General features: G+C 43.6%; 1 protein-coding gene across 11 annotated transcripts in view; it reads left to right on the top strand.

The window, feature by feature from the left end:
* The first annotated feature begins 6769 nt into the window (after window positions 1-6769).
* Window positions 6770-26688, top strand: part of CDCA7L (cell division cycle associated 7 like) — a 43584-nt gene continuing 23665 nt past the window's right edge. For 3 of the 11 annotated variants that reach the window (XM_048212914.2, XM_026507315.4, XM_026507324.4), the window contains exon 1: window positions 6773-7140. In XM_048212914.2, the coding sequence (XP_048068871.1) occupies window positions 7117-7140 (24 nt within the window). In that variant the 5' untranslated portion in view covers window positions 6773-7116. Of the gene's footprint in view, window positions 7141-26688 lie in introns of all 11 variants that reach the window. The other 8 variants (XM_048212915.2, XM_048212912.2, XM_048212911.2 and 5 more) reach the window with 7 other exon arrangements.

Below are 26688 nucleotides of genomic sequence, written 5' to 3'. Positions count from 1 at the left end.
ATGAAGGTCCACAAGTCGTTCAATGCAGAAGGGAAAACCTTTTCATCAAATGGTGCTGAAAGCAACTGGATATAGGGGAAAATATGAACCTTGACCTAAATCTCACACCTTATAAAAAAAGGAACACAGAATGGATCGTAGACTGAAATATAAAATGTAAAATTATGACTGTTTCTGGAAAAAAAAAAGTGGTAAATTGAATCGCATCAAAACTAAAAACTTTTGCTCCGTGAGATCCCCTGTGAAGAGGATGAAAGGCCAAACTACAGACTGGCAGAAAATATTTGCAAAGCACATATCTGACAGAGGACTCCTATCGAGAACATAAAAAGAATTCTCAAAATTCAACAGTAAAGAAACAGGCCAATTAGAAAATGGGCAAAAAGAAACAAGACAGACATTTTATCAAAGAGGATATACGGATGGAAAACAAGCACATGAAAAGGCGTTCTCCATTATTAGTCATCAGGGAAATGCAAATTAAAAGCACACTGAGCTACCACAGCACACCGCTCGGAATGGTTAAAATAAAAAATAGTAACGCCACCAAATACAGGGGAGGATGCCTCTGGAGCAGGACCCTGGACCCAGGAGAGGAGACTGGATCACTCACAAGTTGCTGGTGGGAATGTGAAATGGTCCAGACAGTCTGGGAAAAGTCGGCAATTTCATCCGGAACTAACGTACAACTACCATGTGACCTAGTAGGTGCGCTCAGAGAAAGGAAGACCGCCTTCACACCAGTGTTCCTAGCAGCCTTATCTGTAACACCGCCGAACTAGAATCAACGCAAGTGTCCTTCCACAGGTGATGGCGAAAACCTGTGGTACGCGCGTATCACGGAACACTACTCAGCAATGAACAGGAGCGAACTGTGTGACTGGTAGAACTCTGTGGATGAATCTCTAGAGAATTATGTTGAGTCTAAAAAGCCAATTCTGAAAGGTCACATACTGTTCTCTAAGACGTTATATAACATTTTTGAAGAAGGAGGCTCCACACCCAACAGGGGGTTTTCAAACTCACAACCCCGAGATCGAGAGTTGCATGCTCCACTGACTGAGCCAGCTGGGCGCCCCTAACGTTTTTGAAATGATACAATGTTATGAATGGAGAACACATCCCTGGTTACCAGGGGTTAATTTAAGGAGGGGAGTGGGTCGATAGGAGGGAAGTGAGCGTAGTTACAGAAGAGTAACCGGAGGGATCCTTGGGAGGTTGGAATGTTCAGTATCTCGACTGCTGAGGTATAGGCATAAAGTTACATGTGATAAAATTATAGGGAACTAAATACACACGTGCACTTGCACGTCAAATGGGGAAGATCTAAATAGGAATGGTAAATACTATCCGTGTCAATATCCTGGATGAGACTGTACTGTAGTTTCTCAAATTGTCACAATTACGGGAAACCGGGCAAAATACACACAGAATTTTGTCCTATTTCTTGTAACTGCATGTGAATCTACAATGAGCTCAAAAAAAAAAGTTGCAACTAAAAATGACACTTTTAGAGGTGTATTTCATCCCTAGGTGGGTCCCTGGAAAGAAAGAAACAACCTACTTTTTAAAAAATGAAGAAACAATCTGCTTAAAGATGGGCTGTTTGCCACAAGACCACAACTATGTCTTTATTCGCAGCTCTCAGGGATGCAGGGGAACTTCTAAAGCTTCAGGGTCACAGTGAGGATCAAACACCAGCTGAACTGTGAAACAGTGAGGTTGCACAGCAGTTGTACTGCTGGAGGGAATTGAGATCAAGATGTCGAAGCAGAAGCCGTCAGCACAACCATTTTTGCTCATCTCCAAGGTCTCGGTTAAACGATTTTGTGAGGATTAAAGATACTGATACACTTTTAAGCAGTTACAGTTTTACCTGAAGTTAATAAACTTCAGAAACTGCTGATTTTAGCATGTGACTTTTGCCTAATCTATTTCAATAGTTTAGTTTGCCTTTTTTTTTTTTTTAAAGGAAGAGCAGAAAACAAACGTTAAATTTATGAGGTCAAATAAATGGTTTGCTTGCCTTGCTTTTTCTTTCAACCTTGTGGGTGAATTCCCTTTTGGTTGTAATGTAGGCACTACTTTACCTTGTCTCAGAACATGTTTTTTAGGCTCTATTATCCCAGGCCCCAATTGTCGATAGAACATGAGCAGTTTCTGAAAAAGTACAACTCCACATACTATTATTATTGTCTTGATTTCTGTTTGATTGCTTTGCTTTTCTTCCTATTTGGGGGAAGCATGTTTCGATTTTCAAGTATAATAGATTCCGTCTGGGCTATCACCTACCCTAGCTTTTCTAAACAATGGCAGAAACTTCTTACGTAAGAAATCTCTCAGCCTTTCTTGGGCCCTGTAGCTAACTGCAAGCTCTGGAATATAAAATGCTTGACAGTTTTAGAGTGTTTGGAAAGAAAGTGGCGAGGAAAGATGGAGTGGTAACATTCGGAGGAAAGAGGCAGGGGGGCTGGTATGTTGCTTTTCTGAAAAAACAAAAAGACTGAAAACATTTCAGTTCACTTGGTCAGTGTCTAAAACAGTCCAAAAACTGTAAGAGGTGGGTAATAAGGCTGTGCCCGCAAAATGACTTTCTGTAACAAGCCATGTTTAACATGCTCTCTGAGTATGTGACTTCTAGTCCATATTTCATATACAGATTTGATTTGCTTTGGAAATAACAGTCAGAAATGCCCAAATCCTGTTGTATTCCGTTTCCTGAGCCCACCTTGGAATTTATGGTTATCGGTTTCATTACATAGTTTTAAGATGAGACCTTGAGTTTTATGCTGTCAGAAATTTCCTGGTACTGGGCTACAGTTAGCAAGGTCAGGAGCTCATTTGGACTCAAAAGCTATAAAATCCAGACGTGATAAGCAGGTCAGAGCAGAAAGCTGTAGAAGACATGGTGATCAGATTATCAGCCGAGAGTAATCTTGTCTGGGACAGTTGAGCCACATGAGAGTCCAGAATGTGTAGATTTTGGAAAAGAGAGACGGGTAGGTGTGGTAGCGGGGGAAGACTCTTGAAAAGAATGCAGACACAGCTGCTGAAAGTACCCTGTAGGTGGAGAAATCATTACTTTCAGAAACAAAGAAAGAGAAGACACCAGAATTCTAAGCACAGTAAATATGTAGGTTGGAATGATAGTACATAAAAAACCTCGTTCTCATTTTTTAAATTAAAGGTTAGGTTTCTCAACTGACCTGAATCCAGGCAAAAAGCGAGAGTACCTTTTTGTGGTAGGATTGATCGGGGTTTTCTCTTGGCTCTCTTGGGTCACCATGAGCAAGTTTCTTAAACCCTCAGAGCGCTAGTTTCCTCATCTGAGAGCTTTGACCAATCTGTTTTCATTTTCAGCCCTTTATTGTCAGTACCTAGTTATATTTTAGGTTCACACACCAAATTATTACTATTTTCCAAAAACCCTATGAAATATGGATTGCATTAATTCTGTTTCGAGTTTATATAGCATCTCTAAGAAATCTCAAATGCTTTGAAAATAGTCTTTCATTTATTTTCCCAGCACTATTTTGGAGGAGCAGATGGGTAACTGTCACAGTTGAAAGATTACAGGAGAGAATGCTTGCAAAGATGAACTCAGCACAGGGTTCGGTGCCCAGCCAGTGCTCATTTAGCTGGCTGCTGTTACTGATACCACTACTACTATTGGCTTTTCGGTAGAACCATGGGCATTACAGTTTCTGTGTATACTCTTCTGCATCCAATATATGACGGCATCTATTATTGGTCATCCATGTCTTTTTCTCCATAGCTGTTCAAGTGGTTATTATCAGAATGTATTTAAATTGGCTGTGACAGCAGTTATCTTGGCAAGCCAAGTCAGGAAGATAGAATACGCACCCAGACACTGTTAGATGATGACTTTGCTATAAGAGACTTGATTTTAGATCTTTTATTCTGCAACAACTTGGAAATGTTATCTCTGAGTGTTTCAAATTTAGTGATGTCCCCCCTTCTAGGTGAGGTATTAATCTCAATGAGATGGGAGTTTGAAGATATGGAGATAGAAAACAAGTAGGGATGTTATCTTCTGTAACTGTCACTTCATTTATTCATGATCAAATGTAATGCTAAGCGGTATTCAGATATTACCCACATGGCTTCTAGCCCTCTGCCAAGGGTGGATTCTTTGCTGGGTGTTCCGAATACCAAACTGGCACATTTCTCTGTTAATAAAGGATTTGCCCACCACTGAGCTCCGTGGGAAGGGCAGAGCTATGACTTCAGAGCCGAGGAGAAATGTCTGGACTCCTTTTACGGAGGAAAAAGTTGTGGGCCAGGACTGATAAGCAATCACAACTATTTCATGTCACTTGAGGCATGTGTGGTGGCATATAATCCCAAATTTCTTATCTTGTCGAAGGTAGTATGGACCAAGTTTTAAATCTCATAGACATGTTTAAAAAGCAAGCAAGCATAGATTTCTAGACGGATTCTTAAGGAAATTTTGCAAACACGACATCACCTTTTCCTCTGTTGCAATATGTATATTATTGCTTCTGGGAAGGGACAGTCCTCTTGCAGCGCTATGCTGAAACCCAGCATGGACAAGTCATGAATCCCATCCATAACCACGAGTAGGAAGTACAGCGGACCCTCGAACAACATGGGTTTGAACTGCAGATCTACTTACATGTGGAGTTTTCTGGATAAATACAGTACAACACTATAAATGTATTTTTGTATGATTTTCTTAACATTTTCTTTTCTCCAGCTTACTTTATGGTAAGAATCGAGCATATAATACCTAAACCAAATATGTGTTAACAGTAGGCTATTAGTAGTTAAGTGTTGCAGGAGTCAAAAGCTCTACATGGATTTTTGACTGTGCTGGGGGTTGGCCCCCCCCCCCCCCCCCGCACCCCCAGGTTGTTAAAGGGTCAAATGTAGACGGAAAGGAACCAAAATCTGACAACAAAACACACCACTATAGAATCAATTACTAAGTACTATTCAAGTGCATGGGCTTTGCCCAACAAAGGAAGAAAGTTTCCACGTTGCCATTTGAAGATTTAGGACTAGTTACAGCAAATTTCTAAAGCAAGAAGGCTCAGCCACATACAGTTTTCCAAATAAGGACTAGGTTACTTCAAGTGCTTTGCAAAATCTGACCTATTTCAAATTTATACTCCCTCTTGCAAAAGGGATTTCATGCATCCTACAATGAGAGGAAATAAGTAAAAACAAGATCACTGGTTCATGGGAAAGCAAATATACCAAAAAAGAAAAAAGTTTCAATGGAACAAATTTCACTCTTGAGTTTCCCAGCGGTCAAAAGGAAAAGGTAAAGAAGAAAGGAGACAACGTTGAATTTGGAGGCATAAGGGATGTTTTCCAGTTTGGCAGTCTGCAGTTGTCATTTACTAGCAGGGGGACAGGGATCTTTCTCTTAATGCATCTTCTTAGATTCTGTGTCCACATTTTAAAAATGTGGATAATAAGAATCTGGAAGAATGTTGGGAAGATTCAAGGAGATACTATATATGAAGTAAAACTCTAAAGCATAATAAAAATGGAAGTGGCTATAGTGAATAATTCACATTACCCAATAAAAAGAAAACAAAACTTTTTTTTTTGGCATCATACCATGTTTTACTGATCTTTCTTCCCCCACAGTCTGGAACATGGAAGCACATAACACAGGTCTGTTGAACCAATGAAAGTAGGAAGGAGGACAGTTTCCAGATGTTCTCTCCTCAAGCTGGAGCAAATGTTTGGCCAATTTCATTGACTGCTTCAACAAAGAAAAGATGAATGTCAGATCCCAAGCAGCCAAGAAGGGCTGCAGAAGGTCTCCTGCATACAGTGATCCACTGTGAACCACAGTGCCAAACAGGCTTTACATACTGCCCCGCAAACCTGCTCGGATTTCAGAGCAACTTCACCTACCACCCTCCCCCAATACCTACTTCTAGCTTTCCACAATCTCCAAGCACTGAATTGTTCACTCTTCCTACCTAAACTTTAAGAAGTGTTCGCTGACCTGTGCCAAATTAAGTCTCCCTATTTTTAAGCCACCATAGTACCTCTTACCTTTTCCCTCGTGGCATCTATCATAGCTTCAAATTTACATGTGTTTGCATCATTATAATTGAACTTACTATCACATTAATGGTATTTGAATCATGAAATTATGAATCAAATTAATTGTTGCATTATTATTACACGTACTTGCATCACTATTACATTTATAACGTCTTGCTGGTGGCTGGCTCCCTGACTGTAAGCTCCGACACAGCAGGGACCTGTTTTTGTTGTTGTTGTTGTTCAGTCTCGTGTTCCCAGCTCTAACACAGTGCCTGACGCATAGTAGTTGCCAGCCAACATTTGTTAATGAGCATTTCTAACCTCTAGAACTCTCTGTCTAGTGGGGCTGTAGACCTACGTGTATAATGGTACAGCAAAGGCTGTTTAAAGTTCGAGGGGGATTTTGCAGCTTCCCAACCCCAGGGCCTCCGTAAAGAAACCCGGGTTGCTTGTTTTACAAAGTGAACACTGCAGCAAACGTTTTGGGAGGCGGCAGAACCCCGCCCCTTTACAACAACTAAACCAAACGAGCTCTCAAGTAGCTCTAAAACGCTCTCCTGAAGGAGAGACATAGATTACAGCAGAGGCATGTGCTTCAGGGCAGGACCTGGAATAAACCCTGCAAATATCCGGCGCGCGTAGCCGGGCGTGCCAGCTGGAGGCTGCGCCGGGACTGCCCCCTCATTTCTCCCGCGCGAAACCCGGCCGGACCGCTCCACTCCCTCCCTCCGCTGCAGGGGGGAGCCCGGCGCCCCCGCACTGGCAGCCGCCGCCCGCCGCGCCCAGCCGCCGCCCCCGCCCACGCCGCGGGCGAAGCGAAGTTCACCGGTCGCGAAGTTTGGTCTGAGACCCGCGCCTCGCAGTCCCGGCGCGGCGGCGGCGAGTGGGCGGTGCGGTGCGCTCCCCCTGTCCCGGGCGCCGAGTGCGCCCCTCCCCCGGCCCGCCGGAGCTCCAGGCGCAGCGCGCGGGTTGCGCGGCCGCGGGTGTTCTGCGTGCGCCGGGCCCGTGGCGAGCCAGGTTCCCGCAGCCGCGTGCTAGGAGAAGGCCGGAGCCCGGGTAGGAAGAATGGAGTTGGCGTCTCGCTCCCAGGTGAGGGTCCCGTCGCAGCCGGGACGCAGCCCGGCCGGCCTGCTCTTTGCGCCCGGCCCTCCTCCCCGCCTTGGGCTGAAACGTGGCCCTTGGCCACCGCGTTGTGGACCTGGCCAGCCTCGCCCCGGGAATGCCGGAGCGGGCGCGCCCTGCAGGTGTGCGCGGTGGGTTACCGCTGTGCCGCCCGGACTGGAGAGGCTGGGCGTCCCCACCTCGCGCGGCAGTCGCCTTGGTCCTGGGTGGGGACCGGGGGGTCGCAGGCCGGGCGGCAGGGGCCGCGAGCCCCTGGAGTGGAAGCGTTTCGAGGGAAGTGCCGGCGGGAGGCAGCAGGGGCGTAGCGCCTGCGTTTGCAGCGCTGGTAGATCCGGCGTGGAGGGGGGTGGGATGTGTGTGTGTGCGGGGAGCTTTTCTGGTGCGCGCACCCCACTTTCTCCTGGAGTTGGCAAAGAGATGAAGTTGCAGAAAAGTGTAATTTTTCTAAAAAATAGCCGGGAGTACAGTTCAACTTGGATGAGGGAGTGTAATTTACGAGGAATGCTCTTGTATTTGTTCTATAACTTTTGTGAGTATTTTCAAGGAATTTGTAACCACTTGGTGGGGGGAATGGCAACGTCATGAGGCCAAGTTAAAAAACAAAAAGCCCGAGATCTCAAACCGTAAACACAGCAGGACCCCAATTACGCTTTATGGTCCAAACTGGGCTTTATAAATCTCATTTACAAACACTTGAGAGTACTTCGCCCCCCCCCCCATGTTTCAGTGGGTGGTGGGAATGTGAACGTTACCTCAGTTTTCTATTTTACTTCTTTAAAGAGCTTTTCCTTACTTTCTAGTAACGAATATACCTAGTATCTTCAGAGGTAAGCAATATCCACTTTTTTCAAATGAACTAAAAAGAAAACTTTTAGAAAGGGAAGGAAGCAGCTTGTGGGAGCCAGAGAGAGGCTTTGTGACGGTTGGATTTTTTTCTTGCTTTTGTGAATGCCTTTGACTCACCGGTTCCACCTTAACCTTGGACTGGGAGTGTTTTACCTCTTCTCCACCTGGGTGCTGGGCCTCGGAGAGAGAGAAGGCGGGGCTCCGGGCCTATCCTTGGGAGACCGAAGGGACCCAGCAAGTTGGTGGCGCCAGAGCCCAGGCCGCTGTCACCTGCCTGGGTCCTGGCTCCAGTTCAAGGCAGAGCCCCTAATGGTTGGTCGTTTTGGCCATTTAATGATGTCCGAAAGGCTTCCTGAAAGTAGACATTTGAGAAAAAATTGTTGTGGATGTTGATGAGAAAGAGTAGTGTTTTTAATTTTCCCCAGTGAGGGGAAGGTATTAAAAACAAGGAAAAGAAATACGAGTAAGAAGGACTGAGATAGGGTTCATTTTTTGTTTTATTTTTCCACTGACCTTTACCATATAATTAGTATCCTCTGCTCCTAGGAGGCTTGGGTTTCTCTAGGACTTAACCCTTTCTGCAAGGAGCCTTGAGCCCCATGTGAATTTCATCAGACAATGTATCTTGATAACCTAGGACTCTGGAAACCTGTTGTTCTGTTCAAACTGTACTTCCACCACTTAAATACACAGTTCATGTTTAGATTAAAAATGTCCCCAGAACGTGTGGTCGGGAGTGAACCTTTTGCCATCAAATAATAAGGCTAATTTTTGGTACCTCTAAAACGCTAAATAAACTATTTACCAGGTGGGGGTAATCCACAAATTATATCTGACCCATTATGCACCAATTAGGGCAAATTACTATATGTAAGATGATCAGGTTTTTTGTTTTTGTTTTTTTCCTTTTCCAAAGACCTAATTGGCAGCACAAATTAAGATGCGTGACAGTTTTTCCAGTGGAAATGTTCCTGTTCATCATAATTTAAATGTGAGCAGATTATAGTCTCTTTAAATTAGCGGAGAGGTTCAACGGGGTGGGCAGGTGACTGCAGATAAGAGCCCTTAATGAACGTTTCAGGCGCAGCAAGATGTTAAATTCGTGCGGTTCTACCCGGTATCCCAGCCTTATGAATAAAGCAGTGTGATGAACTGCCCGAGGCGGCATTAGTGCACAGTGGCTTTTAGTCTGACACACACAGTAAATAGAATTTCCATCCCTTGGAAAGGGCAGAGTGGGAAGGGCTTCCAGCAAAGCAGCTTAGGCCCGATGTTACGAGAAGACCGTGGTTTAAACCATCTCTAGCTTCTGCTTTTTTGCAACCTCACCTACGTGTTGGATTTGGTGTCCACTGACCGGGACCACAGCTCCCATGGGTGTAGTCCTTGTTGGGCTGACCACTGTGTCTTTGTGTCTGTATGTCCGACGACAGGAGTAATACTCGGTGAAGGCAAGGGTACGGTCCCTTTCTGAGAGCTCTCGGCGGTGCAGCCCAGAATTGCTGGAGGATAAGACTGCTTCCACCTCCTAGCAGAGGAAGCAGCAGGTCCTGATGTCAGTGGCGTCCTGTTACTCTCTTCTTGCTCTAGGGTGCAGGTTGGACCCCCACAGAGGGAAATGAAGCTAAATGGTCTCAGGGATACTATGGAGCCTGCTGTTGAAGTGGTAAAGAGGCATTTCTCTGGTGCTGACCTCATAGCTACAAAGTGTCCTCTTCTGATTCTCTGACTTAATGTGTGTGCCCAGAGCCTCAGAAGCTGCTCACAGAAGGGGATGGTTTGTGACTTCTTGGAAGGACAGCACAATGATTTGCCATGAAGAGCTGAATTCTCAGTAATTCGGAGGAATTTCAGAGATCGCAGCAATTGTGATGTGATGAGGCACACAGGACAGAAATCCATGACACAATTGTGACTTAAAACAGTTTATGAATATTATAGTAAATTGATAAGAAAAAGATCAATAAAGCCATTCAAATAGAATAGGCATGTTCATTTTAAACTGTTCTTGAGAGTTCTGCTTTACCCATCAGCACTTTCTCTGAGCTACAGTTTACAGTTTTTACCTCCAAGATACGATTTTGTTTCATAAAAGATAGCTGTATTCACCAAAGTAGGATTGATAGAAGCTGATGGAGGAGCCTTATCTTACAGAGATAAGGCAATATTAGTAGGACTATTTTATTTTCTTTTTGGAAAGCAGTGGTTTCTGAATGTTTTTATTTTTTAAGTTTTTAACTTTAATTCCAGTATAGTTAACATACAGTGTTCTGTTAGTTTCAGGTGTACAATACAGCGAACCAACAATTCTGTACATTACTCAGGGCTCATCGCGAGAAGTGCGCTCTGAATCCTGGTCACCTGTTTCACCCATTCCTTACCCAGCTCCCCTCCAGTGACCATCAGTTTGTTCTCTCTCTGAATCTCTTTAAATAGGACCACGCAGAGGCATATTTGGTAAATAGAGCTGAAGATAACATGCAGAAGACTTTGTCTTCCACAGTGGCAGATGCTGCCGTCAGTATGCCGTGTGCAAAATAAACGCTGTAGTCTCAAAGTTAAAGGGGCCAGAGTTTGAGTTCCGATAGCTGATGGCTTCCTGCCTGTTTTTCTTCTTAATCATCATCTGATGACAGAGGGCTCCCTGACTGGGTTGGTCCATTTAGCAGATACTCTTTGAGCACTTACTATGTGCTTGGTACTAAGGTCACCTGGAACTCCCTGCCTCTTTTGCCTTGGCCAGACCTCAGCTTGCTGCCGTGCCATGGGGACCTACAAGGCCTTGGGTTTTGGGAATGGGAGAAGACCTGAAGAGCCATCCTGCCCCTCCCCCCCCATGGAAACGGTCATTTCCTGGTGTCAGATTTAATCCTCACTGTAGTTCCAAAATGGCTTGTATTATCTGTATTTTAAAGATAAGGTGAACTAGAGCCATTTGCTGTGGGCAGCCCAGCCAGGAAGGGGCTGAGCTAGGATTCTGTCCTCAGAGCCAACGCCTGACTTGCCACTAGACTCACAAGATCTTGGCAAGTCACACAGCTTTCACTGAAATAATATTAGGAGGATAGAAATCTTTGTCCAACTTACAGTGCCACTGAGTTAATCAAGGACATGCTAAGTATAATGTATTATTTAAATATAAGGGTTGTCAGCCCTTTTGGGTTTTCTCATAATACCTTTGCTCCTCCCTTTAACTAGAAGAGCGGGGGCATGAACAGCAGCTGGTCTGGTTCTTTTTTAGAAACTGGCCAGATGAGGCTTTGGACAGGATTCCTTGGATACTGACCGTGAAAGTCAGCATGGGAGCATGAATCCGATCCAGAAGGCTTTTACATAGGAATGATATTTAGATGAGTTTCATATTGTCCAATAGTATCCTACTCATAGAAGCTGAAATAAAAACAAAGTTGGAACTACTGCTCTACCTCCCCTGCTCTCTGGGTGTCATTTTCTAGATCTTTCCCATCCAGCCAAGTTTACCTGTGTTTAGTCACCGTTTTTGCCTAATTGTGCAGTATGACTGCAGTTTGAGTTCTGTCTTTAGCACGGTCAGTGCTATTTTTGAGCAGCTCGGAGGTCTTCATGGTTTTCATTTTTAATGACTGCGACATTTCATTGAGGTGTGTCTTTTATGTACTTTTCTGTTGAAAACTTTTTCTTTATTAGAAGGAACTTTGCAGTAAATGCCTTGCGGTGGTATGTGCCGTGTGCCTAGTGCTGGGGTCCACACTGTCTTTAATTACCATTTCTTCGTCCGGTCCTTCCTGTCTCCCAAAAGGAATGTGCCTGCTTTGCGGTGGATGGGAGTCTCTGACGCGGTTTCCCCCCTTTATTGTGCTGTGTTAGCCAAGAGAAAGCAGTGTTGACTCAGGTTAGAACCAGGGCTCATGATAACTAGACTGAAACATTGTTTTCTTCCTGAACCAAGAGCGCCTAGCAGTGTGTTTTTAGTTTGGGGGAACGTGGAGAGTAGTCTTAAAGGTGTATGTTCTTTACTACCTAGGAAGCCTAGAAGATCCCAGCCTGTGCTCATGGACGCATAGTGGCAGTGCCTGTGGATTGGGCCGTGCTGGATTTTTGCACGTTGGTCACGTGGGTGCTGGAGGGCGGGGATACCCTGCTCTGAGCTCCTCTCGTGTGGCACCGAATCACGTTGTTTGCCTTCTTTTAAGAAGTATTGCTTATTTCAACTACAGATCATCTCCTAGATGTCTGAAAATAGGTGTTCATTGAAGGTTGGATGTCTAAAGGTAAAACCGTAGGTTCCTAATAAGGGATTTCTAAGAGCTGAGAAGAATGTGTTTCTGGATCTGGGTGCTGGTTATCATGGTTCAGCAGTTTGTAACACCTTATACCAGGCTGTGCACGTGAGCCAAATGCACTTTCCGTCGCACTTCCAGTGCCTAACAAATACCATATAGAATCCCTATGAATGAGTCCCAAAGCCTGTGCTTGCAGACCGCCCGGCCTGCCCAGGGGTGTGAGTGACAACTTGCCAGGCGTCTTGTACCCTTCCAGTTGTACAGATATCTTCCGCACTGGGCGTGGCCCAGGGACCCCTTCCCATAGACTCCCTCTGACGTTCCCGCAAGCCCTCCAGAGCGGCCGCACAGCTGTTGGGGCAACCCGCCCTCCGTAAACTCTGCTGCGGGGTGCTCCTAGTACTTGCAGAATCCCCTGTGTTTGTGATTTGAGCTCCGGCATCTGGGTCTTTTGGCACAGGGCCTGGCCCCGCCTGGGCTGCCTGCTGGCAGACCTCACCCTCTGTTAAAAGGGCCCTAGGATTTACCCCAAGGTAGTGGGTGCTGACCCTAAATCATGAGGCAGGCCAAAATGATAATTATCCCGAATGTGCAGGGCCTGGCATATAGCAGGTGTTAAAGACATGTTGAATCGTAAAAAACAAAAAACAAAAGATGGTCTCTGGCTGTCACTGTGTAGTGAGAGGAAGTATGAGTTATGACAGGCTGCAACATCCTTTAGTGGGTCTTCTCAGATTCTTCTGTGGGACTGATGGCAGAGGCCAGTTTGAGCCTGCCCCAGAGGCCCGGAGGTGCTGCACCCCACCCTGTCTGTGTGGGGGACTTTTTCATCCATCTCCAGTTTTATCTTTAAAAGGCCTACTTTGCATTCTTTTCCATAATATATTTTTATTTATTTTAACACAAAAAAGGATTTTTAAAATTACTCTCCTGGGAGAAAAATTCCCCTCCCTTGTCCCACCTGTGGTCTTGAAAGCGTTGAGGCTGTCACCGAGCTCCTCAGTTTGAGAAGCATGGAAGTGCTTGCCGAGTGTAACATTCAGAGAGCATATCTGTAATAAATCCTGAAATAGAAAAGATAACCTCCCTACGTACTCCCCCTACCCCATAATATCTTTGTACTGAAAGCTCCATGACTCTGAGGGTAGTTAAATGGGGAAAACAAAACAAAAATCCTTTAGTTGATGTTGAAATAAATCCCTAAGCATTTTTTTTTTAAATGCAGAATGTCTAGTGCCTTTATTTTGTTCTGCATTAACACGGGTTTAAAATGGAAAGAAAAATAAAAGTGCATTTAAAATTACTGCTTATTCTTAATTCTCTTCCCCACCCCTCCCCCCTACAATTGGTTCCAGGCTTTTTTTTATTGGGGGAGTATTTTAATTAAAACAACGGAAGGCAGTGGGGCTCCTGCAGCCATTCCCGTGCTCACACGGGGCCTCTGACATGAGACTGCCCGGCCTGAGCTCCCACAACAAAGCCCCCCTCGCTGCTGGCCTCAGCATCCCACCCAGGGCACCTGCTCGGCCGGACCTTCCATGCACGGGGTGCATCGTCTTCCCTGGTTGTGACCGGGGCCTGAGAAAGGTGGCACAGCCCCTGTGGCACAGTGCCCGGAGCTAAGCGGGGTCAGCAGCCTGCACGGGCCACGCTGCAGAGATTGTTCAGCCCCCCCCCCCCGCAGCAGGGCTGACGCATCCAGAGGATCCCTGTATTAAGGCCCTCAGGGCTGGCCCAGGATGAAGATCCCTCCCCCCACTCCCGTCCCTGTGAAGGTCTGTTGAGAGCTTGGGAGTGAGCAGGGGGATGCTTGCCTCCTCTGAAAGACAGGCACCCCTGCCTAGTCTCCACATTGTTTTTTGTTTTTTTTTTTTTGGTTAAGCTTTTATTTATGTATTCGAGAGAGCACAAGCAAGGGGGGGGATGGCCGTGGGAGAGGGAGAAGCAGGCTCCCCGCTGAGCAGGGACCCCCCCCCCATGTGGGGCTCAATCCCACGACCCTGGGATCATGACCTGAGCCGAAGGCAGATGCTTAACCGACTGAACCCCCCCGCCCCGGGCGTCCCCGTGCTCCCCATTCTTGCTTCCACCTGTCGGTGGGCTGCAAGTCCTCCTCCAGGCTGACTGCCCTGCACCGACATGGAGGCTGCCAGCAGCCCTTCTTTCTGTCCAGTACCCTGACGGCCGGGTCAGTTGACCTCCTGCACTCACTGCCCTGATGATCCTCTTTGTCACACCGCATTGAAATTGTGTAAAAACTGTTTCCGCGGAGTGCACGTGGCTCAGCCCTCCTGGGACGCCGTAGCCTGGTGCCGGTGGGGGCGCCGTCTTGAGTTCTACACGAAGCGGTAACGCGCTCTTCAGTGACTCTCAGTGGTGCACGTGGGCCCAGCGTCCTCACAGAATGCTTTTACGTCGTCGCTGGGCAGCTGTCAGGCTCTGTATGGAGGCTCTCTGGTTCTTTTCCTTCCGGGTAAACGGGAGCACTGCATTTTCCTGGCCTTTGTAACAGGCAAGGCTCTTTGATCTGCTTTGGCCAACAAAATGTAAGAAGTGTTGTGTGTCACTTCTAGGTGGAATTTTTATTTTATAAGAAGACTTTTTTTTTTTAAGAGAGGGGTAGAGAGAGATGGGTGGGGGCAGAGGGGCAGAGGGGAAGGAGACAGAGAATCTTAAGCAGGCTTCATGCGCAGTGCAGAGCCCAACACGGGGCTCGATCTCAAGACCCTGAGATCATGACCTGAGCTGAAATCAAGAGTCGAATGCTTAACTGACTGAGCCACCCAGGTGCCCCCAGTGGAGTTTCTAAATGCCAGTGCGTCATCATTTGCCACGTGTCCTTCCCTGTCCTTCCCGCATCTGCCGGCACTCCAGGTACCGGTCGCTGTGTCAGCCCAGGTCCTGTGTGAGGACAGTGGGGAAGAGCGTGGGGTGTTTCACCTGCTGGCCCAGGATGAACAGGTCGTGAACACGAGAGAAAGCATGTTTTGTCTCAGCCCTGGAAGACGTGGAATTGTTTGTCACTGCTTCATAACCAGACACGTCCTGACACACAAAGGCTCTCCTACTTCGGTTGTTGGATTCAGTGTGTGGCGTTCATCTGAGTGAGCTGGGGTCGTGGTGGTGATGGAGCTCTGTGGGCTTCTCCTCGATGGTTAGTGTAACGGGGCGAGGACAGCGCTCCTGTAGTAACGGGTTCGGAGGTCGGGGTAGTCGGTGCCCTGTGGCGAGCAGGAGAGTCCCCCTGGAAGCAGCAGTCGTTCTTGTCTGGGATGCCCATAGTCCCTTGTTGAGAAACACTGAGCTGATCGTCCAGTTTGATAATCAGTCTTTTAGGGTCCAGTGAAATCTTGACATTGGCTTCGTATTTCCTGTCTGCTGACCTGTTTGCAAAAGGAAATCACCCAGCGTTTCCCGAGTGGTTTGGCTCAACTTCCCGCCTAGGACCTCTGCCACAACTCCAGTTCCTCGCCTGGATAGCTCCGCTAAGCCCTCTGCACATACACGCCTGTGAGCTTCTCCTCATTACATGGTCTCTTTTTGAAATAACATTGGTCACTTGTTTTGGCTCTTCTTTTATTGTGGTAAAGTATGCATAACATAAAATTTGCTGCGTTAAGTATAGTCACGTTACTATGCAGCGGTCACCTGTGTCCACCTCCAGAACGTTTTCATGAGCCTACACCAAAACTCTACCCATTGAACACCAACTCCCCGTTCCCACCCTCCCCCGCCTGCTGCCGCCAGCGGTAACCACATTCTCCTTTTCTGTCTCTGTGAGTCGACTATGCTAGGTATGACTTGGAAGTGGAATCATATAATATTTATCCTGTTGGGTCTTATTTATTTCGCTTGGCGTAATGTTTTCAAGGTTCATCCATGTTTGTATCTATCAGAATTCCAGTCCTTCTTAAGGCTGAATAATCATTGCCCGTATGTACCACATTTTGTTCATCTGTTCATCCAGCCCTGCCAGTTGGGGTCTTTCCACCTGTTGGATATTGTGAACGATGCTACTGTAAACATTGGTATAAAATAACTGTTTGAGTCTCTGATTTCTGTATTTTTGGACCTACACCTAAAGTGGAAATACTGAATTCTGTGGTGATGCTGTGTTCGTGTTTGAGGAGCTACCATGTTTTTGCCACAGCAGCTGCCTTGTTTCACCTCCCCACCAACACTGCACAGAGGTTCCAGTTTCTCCACATCTTCACCACCACTTAGTGTGTGTGTGTAAATAATAGCCGCCCAGTGGATGTGGAGTGGGATCTCACTGTGGCTTTGATTTGCGTTTCCCTCGTGATTAGTGATGTTGAGCATCTTTTCACATGCTTACTGGCCATCTCTTTATTTTTGCTGAAATGTCTATTTAAGTCTTTTGCTCTTTTAAATTGGGTTTTGCTGTTGGTGTTGAGCTGTAGGAGTTCTCTGTATATTCTGGATATTAAACCCTTATCAGATGTATGATATGCAAATATTTTCTCCCATTCTGTAGGTTGCCCTTTTCAGTCTCTTCATAGTGTCCTTTGATGTCTAACAGTTTTTGATTTTGCTGAAGTCCAATTTATCTATTTTTTTCTATTGTTGCCTGTGCCTTTGAGACCATATACAAGAAATCATTGCCAAGTCCAGTGTCATGAACTTTTTCCTTTATGTTTTCTTCTAAGAGTTACGTAGTTTTAGCTCCTAGTTTTAGGTCTTGCATACATTTTGGGGTTTAAAAAAAATTTTTTTTTATAGATTATTGGCTTAATGTAAGGATCCACCTTCATTCTTTTCAGTGTGGATGTCCAATCTTCCCAGCATCATTTCTTGAAAAGGCTGTCCTTTCCCCCCATTGAATAGTCTTGGCACTTGGTCAGAAATCATTTGACCAGCATGTATGTGAAGGTTGATTTCCGAGCTCATTGTTTTATTGCACTGGTGCGTTATGTCTGTTTTTTTTTTTTCCTTTTTAAAGATTTTATTTATTTAAGAGCGAGAAAGAGAGAGGGAGGGAGAGCATGGGGGGAGAGTGAGGGAGAAGGAGACTCCCTGCTGAGCAGAGAGCCCGATGTGGATCTCGATCCTAGGACTCTGAGGTCATGACTTGAGCCGGAAGCAGACATTTAACCGACTGAGCCACCCAGGTGCTGCTGTATGTCTGTCTTTCTGCTAGGACCACACTGTTTGGATTACTGTAGCTTTGTAATAAGCATCGAAATCTGTAAGGGTAAGCCCCCCATGATGGTTCTTCTATGTATGTATGTATGTATGTATGTATGTATGCATTTATCAAAGATTTTGTTTTTAAGCAATCTCTACTCCCAACGTGAGGCTTGAACTCAACCCCTGAGATCAAGAGTCGCATGCTCCACTGACTGAGCCAGCCAGGTGCCCCTTGTTTTTCTTTTTAAAGATTGTTTTTGGTTATTCTGAGTCCCTTGAGATTCCACATGAGTTTTAGGGAGGGCTTTTCTCTTTCTGCAAAAAAAATGTTGCTGGGATTTTGATAGAATTGCACTGGATCGGATCCCTAGATAGGTTTGGGTAGTATTATCACGTTCACAGTATTTAGTGTTCTGACCCATGAGTGTGTGATGCTTTTTCATCTTCTTTAATTTCTTTCAGTGATGTTTTATAGTTTTCAGTGTAGTTTTTCTGCTTGTTGCCTCAGTTAATTCCTAAGTGTTTTATTCTTTCCGATGCTATGGTAAATGGAATTGTTTTCTTAATTTCCTTTGCAGGTTGTTCATTGTTAGCGTGTAGAAATGCAACGGATTTTTGTGTGTTGATTTTGTACGTTGCAACATGATTAACCTAGCTAATTGGTGCTCACAGGTTCTGTGGAATCTTTAGGCTTTTCTGTATATATGATCATGTCACCTGCAAACATAATTTTACTGCTTCCTTTCCAATTTGGATGCCTTTTATTTCTTGTATAATAGTTCTGGCTAGAGCTTCAAATGCTATGTTGAATAGAAGTAGTGAAAGTGGGATCCTTTTCTTGTTGCTGACTTAAGGGAAAGCTTTCAGTCTTTCACCGTGGAGTATGGGGTTACCTGTTTTTCATATATGGCCTTTATTATGTTGAAGTTTCCTTCCATTCTTTGTTGATTGTTGTTTGGTTTGGTTTTATCACGAAAGGGTGTTGACTTTTGTCACATGCTTTTTCTGCATCTGTGGAGATGATCATGTGTTTTGTTTTCTATGTCGAACCATCTTGCATGCCAGAAATATATCTCATTCGGTCATCTCGTGTAATCCTTTTACTATGCTACTGAATTTGGCTTGCTAGTATTTTGTGAGGATTGATATTCACAAGGGATATTACTTTGTACTCTTCTTGTAGGTCTTTGTCTGACTTCAGCATCAGGGGAATACGGGCCACATGGGATGAGTTAAAGCAGTGCTCTCTTCATTTTTTGGAAGAGTTTGAGAAGGGTTGGTGTTAGTTATTCTTTAAAAGTTAAATAGAATACGCTAGTGAAACCCATCTGGGTCATGGGATTTGCTTTGGGGTGGGGGCTTTTGATTACTGATTCAAATCCTTAGTAGTTATAAGTCTATTCCGATTTTCTATTCGTGAGTCAGTGTTAGAAGGTTATGTGTTTCTAGGAGTCTATCCATTTCATCTAGCTCACCCATCTGGTTGACGTTCAGTTGTTCACAGTACTCTGATTATCCTTTTTATTTCTTTAAAATTGGTAGTGATGATTCCACTTTATTTCAGTAATTTGTACCTTTATTCCATAGTCGGTCTAGCTAAAAGTTGGTCAATTTTGATATTTTCAGAGCACCAACTTTTGGTTTTGTTGATATTTCTCTGTTGGTTTTCTGTTCTCTATTTATATCTGCTGTAATCTTTATTATTTCCTGCCTTCTGTAATCTTTGGGTTTAGTTTGCTATACTTTTTCTAGTTCCTTTTATGGTGTAAAATTAGTTTGTTGGTTCGATATCTTTCTTAATATAAGTGTTTACAGCTTTAAATTTCACTTTTAACATTGCTTTCTCTGCACAGTGTAAATTTTGGTACATTTTGTTTTCATTTTCACTTATTTGAAAGTGTTTTCTAACTTCTCTTGTGATTATCTCTTCTTGGGAGTAACCCCTTGGGTATTTGAGAGTGTGGTGTTTCATTTTCATGCATTTGTGAATTTGCTAGTCTTCCTTCTGTTATTGATTTCTAGTTCCATTCCATTCTGATGAGAAAAGATAATTTGTATGATTTTAACTGTTATAAATTTATTCTGACTTATATTATGGCTTACATATGGTCTGTCCTGGAGTGTTTTCCATGTGACCTTGAGGAAAATGTATCCTGTGTTGGTTGGAGTGTTCTGTCTATGTCTGTTAGTTCGAATTGGTTTTTTTGCTCAATTCCTCAGTTTCCTTACTGATCTTCTTAGTCTATCCATTATCAAAAGTGGGATGTTGACGTCTCCAGCTTTTACCGTAGAACTATTTCTCTTTTCATTTCTGTCAGCATTTGCCTTATAGGTTTTGGAGCTTGAAGTTTCGTGCATGTGTATTTTTAATTGTTATGGCTTCTTGGCTAATTGACCCCTTCATCCGTATGCAGTGTCCTTGTAATTTTTTTTGACTGAATGGCGGTTCTGTGTGAGATTAATATAGTCATGACATCTCTCCTTGGATGACTGTGTGCGTTTGCATGTCTTTTCCGTCCTTTCACTTGTCAGCCTAAGTGTCTTTTCTAAGCATGAAGTGAGTCTTCTGTAGACAGTGTATAGTTGGGTCCCGTGTTTTTAATTCTTTCTGCCGATCTGTGTCTTTTGATTACAGAGTCTAATCTGTTGGCATTTAAAGTGGTTACTGTTCGAGAAGGACTTTGGCCGTTTGGTTTTGTTTTCTGTGTTCTTCTTGATAACTTTTTTGACCTCGTTTCCTCATTCCCACCTACCTTTGTGTTTTGTTGCTAAATGGCATGTTTTGGTACCCTCTTTTCCTTTTCTATGTATTCTTTAGATTTTTCCCTCTGTGGTTAGCTTGGGGGTTACATATAACTTTCTACAATTGAAATAATCTAATTTGAATGACACCAGTTGGTCAGTGGCATACAGAAACTTTGCTGCTCCACGGCTCCTCCCCTCCTTTTGTTACCGGTGTCACCACTTCTGTCTCTGTGCATCGTGCACCACAGACTCACAGGTGCATTTTTATACTGTGGAAAACAACACGTGAAATTATAGGCTGAATTTATATTAATACCAGTATTTATATTTTACTTCAGAACTTTGTCTTTCCTACGGCTTTTTTCCTACTCTCTAGTGCCCTTTCATTTCATCTTGAAGAACCCCCTTTAGGATTCCTTGTTAGGTCTGGTGCCAGTGAACTCTCAGCTTTTGTTTATCTGGTAATGTCTGAATTTCTCCCTCATTTTTAAAGGACACTTCTGCCAGATAAAGAGTTCTTGGTTGACAGTTTTTTCTTTCAGTACTTCAAATATATCATTCCACTGTCTTCTGGCCTCCAAGGTTCTTCTGAGCAATCAGCGGATAATCCTTTTGAGGATTTCTTGTGTGTGATGCGTTGCTTTTTTCTGGCTGCTTTCAATATTCTCTTTTTCTTTGTCTTTCACTGGTTTGATTATGTGTCTCAGTGGGGGGTCTCTTGGGTTTATCCTCTTGGGGTTTATTGGAGCGTCAAGTCTCCCATCGAACTTCAGAAGTTTTCGGTTGTTATTTTGTCAAAGTCTCTCTCATTCTTTGCTCTGCCTCCTCAATTTGATTTTGAACTTGTAATGAAATTTTCAGTTTGGCTGTTATGTTTTTTCACCTCCAGAATTCCTGTTCCTTTTTTATAATTTCTCCTTGTTGATATCATTTTGCTTATACAGTTGACCCTGAATAACACAGATTGCAACTGTGTGGGTCCACTATACATGGATTTTTTATAGTCCAGTACTGTAAATGTATCATCCTTATGATTTTCTTAATACGGTCTTTTCTCTAGCTTAGTTCATTGTAAGAATACAATGTATAACACATGCAACATATCAAACCTGTTAATGGACTCTGTGTTATGGGTAAGCCTTCTAGTCAACAGTAGGCTATTAGTTAAGGTTTTGGGGAGTCAAAATTTACATGTGGATTTTCAACTGTATGAGGGGGTCGGTGCCCCAACCTGTGGCGTGCAAGGGTTAACTGTGTATCATTTTCCCAATTTAGTTTTTTGTGTTTTCCTTTTGTTCTTTGAGTGTATTTAAGGTAGCTGTCTCTTGTCCAGTAAATCCTCAGTCTGTGCTACCTCCCGGACAGTCTCTCTCAGTTTGTTTTGTTCCTTTGAATGGGCCAGGTTTTCTCTCTGTATACAGTCTTTGATCTTCTGTTGAAAAGTGGGTGTTTGAGGAAACAGCCACCTCTTCTGGTCTTTGCAGACTGGCTCTGTGCCAGGGAAGTCATTCATTGATTAGCTGGCCATGCTCTGAGCCTGGAAACCTGAAAGTCTTGTCACATCTTTGCTGAGCATGTGTCTGGCCTGGTCCAGCCCGGTGTGAGGCTTTCCCCATCCCGGATGTACAGTGCTGCTTTAGAATGCCTTGGTTTCCCAAGGAGTCTTACCCAACAACTTCTTGGGGCTTTGGGTGGTCTGTTGTATTTCTCCATGCATAAACTCTTCATCTCAGCCGTTTGTAGGTTTGTAGTCCCTTGCGACTTCCATGAGCAATGGCTGGAGCTTTTCCCTTCGGGAGATTGAGTTAGGTGAGAGAGGGACCAGTCCCTTGAGGCAGTCCCTGATTGGTTAGAATGTTGCAGTCGGTGTCGTAAGGAACTGCATTCTGCATATGATTTGCAGTGTTTAGTAAACCACTTGCCTGTTTTTACATAATTATAGGCAAATTTGAATAGTAGGTTAATAAGTCTTTCAATTATTATAATGAGTTTGGGTTTTTAAAAAAAATTTAGGTGAAATTCACATAACATCAAATTAACCATTTTAAAGTGAACAATTCATGGGACCTTTTGGGTCTGGCTTCTCTTACTTAGTATAATGTTTTGCAGGTTGACCTACCTCGTAGCATGGATCGGTGCTTCATCCTTTTTATAGCTGAATAATAGCCCTCTTTATATTGTATATACTGCAATTTCTTACCCATTCATTTGTGATGGACCTTTTGGCTACTGTAAGTAGTCCTATTAACATGCATATGCATGTATCTGAAGCACCTCTTTGCAGTTCTTTTAGTTATATACCTAAGAATGAAAGTGCCGGGTCACACAGGAATTCTGTGTTTGACTTTTTGAAGAATCCTCAAACTGTTTGCCGTAGGGGCTGAACCACTGCATTCCCACTAGCTGTGTATAAGTGTTCTGGCTTCACCGCATCTTCTCCAACACTTTCTCCCCATGATTTTTGGACTCAGAGGATGTGAAGGGGTAGCTTGTATTTTTTATTTGCGTTTCCCTAATGACTAATGACGTTGAACATCTTTTCATGTATTCGTTGTTCATTTATATATATGTATTTTTTGGGGGGGGAGAAATATGTATCAAGCCCTTCGTGCATTTTTCTATTGGGCGATGCTTTTTGTTTCATCATTGGAGATCTTTGTATATTCTGAATGCCGGGTCCTTATCACTTAAATGTTTTGCCGCTCTTTCTCCCATTCCATAGGTTGCCTTTCGCTTTCTTGATAATGTCCTTTGATGAAGAAATGTTTTTAGTTTTGACGAGGTCCAGTTTAGTCAGTTTTTTTCATGTTGTTCATGGTTTCGGCCTCCTAGTAAGTTTAGGCTTTTTGATTGAATTAAATACTAAATACTAACGAGTAGGTAGTTATTTTATTGAAAAACAGCATTTGGCTGGAATGTCGTTTGGAGGGGTATGAGCGAGCTGCGTGCCCTTGAGTAAGTAGGCTGAGGTTTGCTCCTTTCTGAGGGGAGGTGCTCCGGTTGATGGAGGAGATCTCGTCCCACTCTGGTCGTCCTTGACTTATGATCCTCTTAGCTATAAGTAAATAGTTCATATGCTCCATCACTCCGAGTTGAACCATATTTTCTGGAGGTTTTCAAATCTCACCGCATATACTTTTAAAAAACGAACTCCCCTGCTTTAGATGTACATGACCACATTGGTGTTTTGCAACCTCAGGCCCGCCTGTCCGCCCGCCAGTTCTGTGTCAGGGTGCTTGTCTTGTCACATCCTCCCCATCGCCGAGCGTGCTCTTAACGGACAGAAAGCATGGCTGGATTGCTAGCTGAGAAGGAACCTTGTCTTTATTTCTCTTGCTTTCATTACTTAGGGAGGTTGAAGACTTGAAATATATATATATTTTTAAGATTTTATTTATTTATTTGACACAGAGACAGCCAGTGAGAGAGAGGCAAGCAGGGGGAGTGGGAGAGGAAGAAGCAGGCTCCCAGCAGAGAAGCCTGATGTGGGGCTCGATCCCAGAACGCCAGGATCACACTCTGAGCCGAAGGCAGACGCTTAACGACTGAGCCACCCAGGCGCCCCAAAGACTTGAAATATGTTTTAAGCCTTCTCTGTGTTCCCTTTTTCATGAATTTTCTTTGTTTTACCTATTTTATCTGTGTGACTCTTGGAACACTTCATTTTGTAAGGACTGTTCAGTAACAATAATTTGTCTATTCGTGGCAGATCTTTTCTCCGAAGGGTTTTTTTTCCCCCCCCTAAATTTGTTTTTTTTTTTTCAAGGCATTTAGAACTGTTAAGTGGTCCATGCTACTACTCTTCTCCATTTTGATCTCCTTTACTTGGGGCTTAAAGTCTTCCTCATTCAAGGGCCAGCTGCATATCACATAAATTATATTCTCCTCCATGGTTTGTTTACCTTTTAACTCTTTGATCTTCTGATTCATAGGTAGTATCAAGAGAGAAGCAAAATGGACTGTTGAATTCACCTCAAATAGGCAGTTTTGCCAGCATCCTTTATTGACTTACGGACATCTCTTTCCCATTGATTTGTGGTGGTTTTCCTATCAGATTTTAATTGTATGTACTAGGGTCCGTTTCTAGGCAGTCTGTATGTTCCACTGTTTCTACATCATTTCTTTCTTTCTTTTTGACCGAGGCTTAATTTATATACAGTAAAATTCATCCTTTTTATCACCGCTCAAAAATTCCCTCTGACCTCTAGCATCAGGCAGCCATTGATGTGTGTTCTGTCTCTCTAGTTTCTCCTTTTCCAACATGTCACATAAGTGGAATCAGACAATATGTAGCCTTTTTTCACTAGGCCTAATGCATCTGAGAGTTATCCGTGTAATCGTATCTATCAGTAATTTATTCCTTTCTGCTGCCAGCAGTAGTCATGGTGTGGATGTACGGTGTTTGGTTTATCCATTCCCCAGCTGATTTGGATTGTTTCTGGGTTTGGGAATAAAATTGCTGATGACAAGTTTTTTGTGAACCTAAGTTTTCATTTCATTTCAGTAAACACCTAGGAGCAGGGTTGCTGGATCATGTGGTAAGAATATGTTTTAACTTGATGAGAAGCTGCCAAATTGTTTTCCAAAGTGGTCGCACCATTTTGCATTTCCGCCAACCGTTAGGAGAGTGGTGGTTGCTCCAGATCCTTGTCAGTCAGCACGTGGTGTTGTCCTGTTTCCTTAAGCCATTCTGGTAGGTAGATAATCAGGTCTCATAGTTCTAATTTGCGTTTCCCTAGTGGCTGTGGATGTCAGACATCTTTTCGTGTGCTTATCTGCCATCCCTGGATCTTTGGCAAAGTGTCTGCTCGCATCTTTTGCCCATGTTTAAATAGGATTCTTTTCTTACTGAGTTTTGAGGGTTCTTTATGTATTTTGGGTACAGGTCCTTTATCAGATGTATGGTTTGTGGGTATTTTCTCCCAGGCTGTTGTTTTTTTCTTGTCATTCTCTTTTAAGTGTTTTACGAAAGGTGGAAGTTTTTAATTTTGATTGTCTAATTTATAAATTTTTAAAATCTGTATTCTGCTTCTGGTGTCGTATCAAAGAATTCTAAGGTCACAAAAATTTTCTCCCAGAAGTTTTAGAGTTTTAGGTGTTATATTTAGGTGTCCTCTTCTTTGAGTTAGTTTTTGTAAATGGTGTAAGGTATGTAAGTATCTTATGGATCGACCAATTTAATCGTAAGCGATTTAAAGAAATGACAGTGTTTGAGATAGAAAATGATGCAAAACAACCCTATGTGGAGGGTTGAAGGAACGCTTTCCTCTGTGTAAAAGCCTCTTTCACACCCTGCAAGTTCTGCTGCCCTTGCTATCAAAATTGCTTTCAAAACACTAAAGGAAAATGCAGTAGTGTGCACAGATTTCTTTTGTGCTGTTCCTTAGGGCTACAAATGGAATTTGTTTCTAGGTGAAATCTATACACTGTCCCTGGAATAAGAAACATTTCCTGAAGCTTTATCAAAATCAGCTCTGGAATCAATTGGCCTTTAAGAAGAATCTTAGTTTCTTTCCTTCAAAAACTAGTAGATGATAAATATGTGCCTTCCAGCTAGGAGGTTGTATTTCTTAATGTAAGAAGAATACAATTCTATATCATTGAGATACAGAAAACCTTAATTTAAAAAATTACACTTAATTTTAAAAAATATGGAATTTTAGGTTAACGGTATGCTAATTTGTTTTCAAAGGTGAAGACTTGATTGAAAAGCAGCTGGCAGTTTGAGGCATCTTTTTATAGCTTATTAGTTTTTTTTTATTTAATTGAATTTTAATTAAAGGTTAGGGTGAGGTGGTTACAGTGATACGGAGAGCTCTAGAGCATTGCTTTGTGCTTCTCAAATACTGGAAGGGCCCCTACTAAATAAGAAGCAAGCAGCAATTTGGCGGGATTGATTTTTATTAGTATAGCTTGGCTGGGATAGAACAAAGCTGGATTTTAAACCCAGTCTAGTTCTGCAGACAGCTCGGTCACCCAGACTTGCAGTGAGCTTCTGGGCTTCGGAGCCCAGGTACCTGGGTTGAGGGTGTGGTGCCGCCCGGCATTAAAGCTGAATCCTGGACTCAGGAGGTGATGTTTCTGAACCTGCCTTAGATGAAGCGTTGGGTTCTTACACCACATCCCCCTCAAGTGCTGGTCGCACAAGAAACAGATGGAGGTCCAGACTTGCTCTGTGAGTTTGTGAAAAGAGTACGTTCATTTAAGGAGGGAAGATTTTCTTTGTCAGTGTGTAGAAATGCAACAGACTTCTGTGCATTCATCTTATATCCTGCAACTTTGCTGAATTCCTGTATGAGTTCTAGCAATTTCTTGGAGTCTTTTGGGTTTTCCACATAGAGCATCATGTCATCTGTGAAAAGTGAAAGTTTGACTTTTTTGCCAATTTGGATGCCTTTTATTTATTTCTGTTGTCTGATTGCTGCGGCTAGGACATCTAGTATTATGTTGAACAGCAGTGGTGATAGTGGACATCACTGTTGTGTTCCTGACCTTAGGGGAAAAGCTCTCAGTT

This window comes from Ursus arctos, unplaced genomic scaffold (assembly GCF_023065955.2).
Source record: "Ursus arctos isolate Adak ecotype North America unplaced genomic scaffold, UrsArc2.0 scaffold_3, whole genome shotgun sequence".
Lineage (NCBI taxonomy): Eukaryota > Metazoa > Chordata > Mammalia > Carnivora > Ursidae > Ursus > Ursus arctos.
This window is presented reverse-complemented; position numbering and strand designations above follow the sequence as displayed.